Consider the following 1,504-nt stretch of genomic DNA (forward strand, 5'->3'; position numbering starts at 1 on the left):
TGACGCCGTCCCCTCAGGGTCACCGCTCGTTCCGCTACGCCCTGCAGGAACACCCGCGCCAGGCCCTGGCCGTCATGAACCAGCTGCGGCTCAGCCGGCAGCTCTGCGACGTCACCCTGCGCGTGCGCTACGGCGACGGCCCCCCCACCGACTTCCCAGCTCACAAAGTGGTCCTGGCCTCCTCCAGCCCCGTGTTCAGGGCCATGTTCACGGCGGGGCTGCGGGAGCAGGCGATGGAGGTGGTGCCCATCGAAGGGGTGCACCCGCGGGTGATGGAGCGGCTGCTGGAGTTCGCCTACACGGCGTCCATCTCGGTGGGGGAGCGCTGCGTGCTGCACGTGATGAGCGGGGCCGTCATGTACCAAATCGACAGCGTGGTGCGCGCCTGCTGCGACTTCCTGCTGCAGCAGCTCGACCCCAGCAATGCCATCGGCATCGCCAACTTCGCCGAGCAGATCGGCTGCACCGAGCTGCACCAGCGCGCCAGGGAGTACATCTACATGCACTTTGCTGAGGTGCGGTGGTGAAGGGAGGAGCACGGGGGGGTCCTGGGTGTCCTGGGGGCTGTGGGGGACGTGGGGACTCCGCAGTGCCATTGGCATCGCCAATGTTGCTGAGCTGATGGGCTGCACCGAGCTGTGCTGGCGCGCAGGGAGTGCATCTACGTGCACTGCGCTGAGGTGGGGTGGTGGGGGATACAGGGAAGTTTGGGGGCCAAGGAGGTCCTGGGGGGCCGTGGGGGACAAGGGGACCCCACAGCACCATCGGCATCGCCAGCTTTGCCAAGCAGACCAGGAGCTGCCATTGGGATAGGAGTGATGGCAGCGGGGTGGGGGTTGGTGTCAGGATCGTGGGCGGTGTCACCACGACAGAGTGGTGGGACTGGGACGCGGGTTGGTGGCACCGCATCGAGGTGTGGGGTTGGCGGCACCGTCCCAGAGCTGTTGGGGGTCGGTGTCCCCGTCCCACCAGCAGCGCCATCACCGCCCCCCGCCCCCCACAGGTGTCCAAGCAGGAGGAGTTCTTCAACCTGTCGCACTGCCAGCTGGCCACACTCATCAGCCGCGACGAGCTGAACGTGCGCTGCGAGTCGGAGGTGTTCCACGCCTGCATCAACTGGGTGCAGTACGACTGCGAGCAGCGGCGGCCCTACGTGCAGGCCTTGCTGCGCGCCGTGCGCTGCCACGCGCTGACGCCGCATTTCCTGCAGATGCAGCTGCAGAAGTGCGAGCTGCTGCGCTCCGACGCGCGCTGCAAGGATTACCTGGCGCAGATCTTCCAGGACCTCACCCTGCACAAACCCACCCCCCAGGTGCAGCCCGGCAGGGCCCCCAAAGTGGGGCAGCTCATCTACACAGCCGGCGGTTACTACCGGCAGTCGCTGGGCTACCTGGAGGCCTTCAACCCCCGCGACGGCTCCTGGGTGCGCCTGGCCGACCTGCAGGTGCCGCGCAGCGGGTTGGGGGGCTGCGTGGTGGGGGGGCTCTTCTACGCCGTCGGGGGG

The 1,504-nt window shown here is 68.0% G+C and overlaps 1 protein-coding gene across 1 annotated transcript in view; it reads left to right on the forward strand.

Moving 5' to 3' along the window:
* LOC122193670 (kelch-like ECH-associated protein 1) overlaps nt 1-1,501 on the forward strand; it is a gene marked incomplete at both ends in the record, with an annotated part of 2,631 nt that extends 1,130 nt beyond the window's left edge. The window contains 2 exons of the mRNA XM_042894532.1: nt 1-515; nt 1,004-1,501. Coding sequence (XP_042750466.1) covers nt 1-515; nt 1,004-1,501 — 1,013 coding nt within the window. The remainder of the gene's footprint in view (nt 516-1,003) is intronic.
* Nucleotides 1,502-1,504: the final 3 nt, after the last annotated feature.

Source organism: Lagopus leucura, unplaced genomic scaffold, assembly GCF_019238085.1.
Source record: "Lagopus leucura isolate 7727_CA_CO unplaced genomic scaffold, USGS_WTPT01 32900-0_obj-0_obj, whole genome shotgun sequence".
In the NCBI taxonomy this organism is placed as follows: domain Eukaryota; kingdom Metazoa; phylum Chordata; class Aves; order Galliformes; family Phasianidae; genus Lagopus; species Lagopus leucura.